This window comes from Anastrepha obliqua, chromosome 6, assembly GCF_027943255.1.
Source record: "Anastrepha obliqua isolate idAnaObli1 chromosome 6, idAnaObli1_1.0, whole genome shotgun sequence".
Taxonomy (NCBI): domain Eukaryota; kingdom Metazoa; phylum Arthropoda; class Insecta; order Diptera; family Tephritidae; genus Anastrepha; species Anastrepha obliqua.
Genome location: NC_072897.1, coordinates 53,118,839 through 53,122,238, shown reverse-complemented (window position 1 = coordinate 53,122,238; position 3,400 = coordinate 53,118,839). Strand labels below are relative to the sequence as shown.

General features: G+C 31.3%; 1 protein-coding gene across 1 annotated transcript; it reads left to right on the top strand.

Annotated features, from left to right (window-relative positions):
* The first annotated feature begins 207 nt into the window (after positions 1 to 207).
* Positions 208 to 2,979, top strand: LOC129250532 (uncharacterized). The gene is made up of 6 exons (XM_054890150.1): positions 208 to 312; positions 1,927 to 1,993; positions 2,068 to 2,195; positions 2,267 to 2,479; positions 2,540 to 2,696; positions 2,861 to 2,979. Exons 1-6 carry the CDS (start codon positions 208 to 210, stop codon positions 2,977 to 2,979), a joined length of 789 nt encoding a protein of 262 aa, XP_054746125.1.
* The last annotated feature ends 421 nt before the right edge of the window (positions 2,980 to 3,400 follow it).

Below are 3,400 nucleotides of genomic sequence, written 5' to 3'. Positions count from 1 at the left end.
TTGTATTGTGGTGTTTTTGTTGTGTTTTGCTGATTAAAAAAGGGGTAAGTACCTATAATGAATAAAAAAACTTTTGCAAATTTAATGAGCTGCGAGAATAGAGAGTGGAGGGCAAGTGCGGAAAAATATTCGCGAATGCTTAGGGTTTGTGATGATAGTGAAATTTTCTTGGAGGAGAGTAGCTCAGACTATTCCAATGTGTCAGTAATGTCCAGTGAAATTAGCGGTAGTGCTCCCGAAAATGATACGGTGGAATGTGATAGTGCGCTTGAAATAAAAAAATGGGCTATAGAAAATAGGGTGTCCCATAATGTAGTTACACATCTACTTCAAGTGCTTAGGAGAATAGGCGTCAAAGATTTGCCCCTGTCAGCTAAAACTCTTTTTAAAACAAATAAAAAAAAGCTGTGATTCAATCCAATACCATTTTAAAATAGGCGCATTTGCTTTTCTTCACGATAAGGATGAAGTAAAAATTGACGTAGGCATTGATGGGCTTAAGTTGTATAACAGTTCAAGTAAAGTTTTGTGGCCCATCCTTGGAGCAATCGTTGGCTTTCCAAACGAGTACCCTTTTACCATTGCTTGCTTTTCTGGGACGGAAAAACCGTGGAACGTCAATGATTACTTAAAAGATTTTTGTGAGGAAGTAATTTATTTGAAAGAAAACGGACTTCAAGTGGGATCAAATCCCATAAAGAAAAAGTTTGATATCCGTTTATTTTGCTGTGATACACCTGCCCGTGCCTTTGTCACAGGTGTACAGTCTCACAATGGTAAAAATAGTTGCTCAAAGTGTGATCAAGTAGGAAGTTATGTAAATAAAAGGATTTGCTTTTCGAAAAAAGTTCATAATCTACGCTCTGATATTTCTTTTAAATATAGAGCAGAACCGGCACATCATAGTTCTACTTTTAGAACTTGCGAAAGCATTTTAGAAAAATCAGGTTTTAAAATGGTGTCGCAATTTCCACTGGATCCTAGGTGCATTGGATCTTGGTGTAACTAAAAAGTTGACTCAGTTGTTAATGAATAGAGCTAATGTCACTAAAATTAATGAAAAAATTAATTTTTTGTCAAAATATGTTCCTACAGATTTTGGTCGCGTGTGCAGGGATTTCAATGAAATCAATAATTGGAAATCGACGGAATACAGACAATTTTTATTGTATATTGGAATTTTTGTATTAAAAGACTGTATTGGTAGTGATTTTTACTTTCTCTTCCTCCTATTGCACACTGGAATACGGCTATTATCAAGCCAAAAATCATTAAAAACTGAAGCAGACGTAGCACAGAATATTTTGCAGGAGTTTTTTCATTTGTTTGGGCAAATCTTTGGTGACTATTTAGTTAGTTATAATGTGCATGGGTTGTTGCACATAACAGATTGTGCTAGGCAGTATGGAACTCTTGATAGTTTTTCGGCATATAAGTTTGAAAACTATATGCAATATTTAAAGAAAATCGTTAAAAAGCCAAACAAAATTCTTGAGCAAATACATTTTAGGCTAGAAGAAGGAAATGATGTCGAGAATATTTTAAAAATTAGTGCTTTCAAAATTGATCACAAAAAAGAAAAAGATTCCTACTGTTTTAGCAGAAAAGTTGGGCCTGTCAAAATAATAGGTATAGGTGATTATTTAATAGGATACAGTTTTGGCAAATTAACAAATTAAAAACTATTTTGACCAACCGGTACAATCTTCTCCGGCACTAGGTATAATACTAGGTGATCAATTAGGTAATGAAGAAATAAAAATACCCAAAGAGGACATTGCATACAAATACTTTTGCATACCCCATGAAGGCAAACACTTACTTATACCAGTTCTGCATCACCTTTTCCACGTTTTTGAAAATTAGATTTAACATTTAAAATATTAAGAAATTTGATACTGCTGTTTTTTTATGCTATTATTACAGATATGGGAGTTTTTGTTCAGCGAAGAAAGCATTGGCATTGAGGCTCAGCAGCCAGTTGGCGACAAGGGTATTTTAAATGCATATATATATATTATATTTATATTGTTAATTTAAACTTAAATTTTTAATTTTTCCCAGCAGTTGAGGAATTGTTAAAAACGGTTTTAACAAACCAAGCAAAACTATTGGAAAACCAGAAAATAGTTATGGACCAATTCTTTCATTTCGGCAAGCGACTAACTAATTTAGAAAACATATTTAATGAAAATGTACGTATTTAGCGGCATACCACTGTCGTATCAAACTATTTATTTACATTCTTATTTTGATAACTATACAGAAAATCGAAGCCAGTGAGCAGCTTACAGAATTTAAGACGGTGCGTGAATGTAAGGTCCTACTCCGCAGGATTCATCATTCTGTTTGTAAAATGACTGGAGAAGAAGTGGATGAAATTCAAACGGAAATATCGTCCACATTATCATTGCAAACGGTAGCTGCAGCTGAAGAATTTGAAAAAAAGCTGCTGCAACAACAATATCTTGAGGCAATGGTTAGTAAAAAAATAATTTCTTCGTTCTTGTCTAATAGATGTTTTTGTTTTAATTTTTAGAAAACTTTACTTTTGAAAATTAAGGGTCCTGAAACGACTGTTGACGATTTGCTTCGTCAACTTTATAGTGATGAAATGTTGTCGCTTTGCAACTGGGATGGTAGGGGCAACAAGGAAGCATTGTCCCAATATTCTCTTGTTTCGGACATACTTTTTGGTAGGTAAATTTGTACTTTCTTTTGTTTTTGGTTATTCACTTTATTTAAAATTATAATATGGTAAATAACTAGTTCTAAAATTTTGCACAAAAATTAAAAAAAAATTAACATATATACATATATACACCGCATCTATAACATTGTATCTGTTTTCTTGTTTCAGATATTTTTCAGCTATGCGGACGAACAACTTACGAGAAGAACATTCGTAGGTCAATTGAGCTTAGTCACCACCGTTTTAAGCAGCGAAATTATCGGCAGCGGAATTTAAATCAAAAATAATATTTAACACTTAATATATATAAAAAAGTTATATGTAAATAAATTATTAATTAGAACTAAAAAAAATGTAAAATTAACTATTAATCAATGAATGTATTTACCTTTTGCCTTCGAATATTACAGTTTATAATATTTTCACACTAATTTTGCCTTAATATAATTTTTTAAATATAATTATAATATACATATATAAAGAAGTAGGTATACTAATAACTAGTAAATAAATAAATTACTAATCAAAAATACTAATCAAATTAAATGTAAACGTACTTTTGTTATTAAAATAGTTTCGTGAAAACACAGTTTCTTAAATAGAAGTGTAAATATATTAATAGAGCTAAATAAATGTTATTTACGTTATATTTGTCGTCAATTTGTAAAAGAAAACCATTAAACTAAAACAAAATGAAATAAATATAAA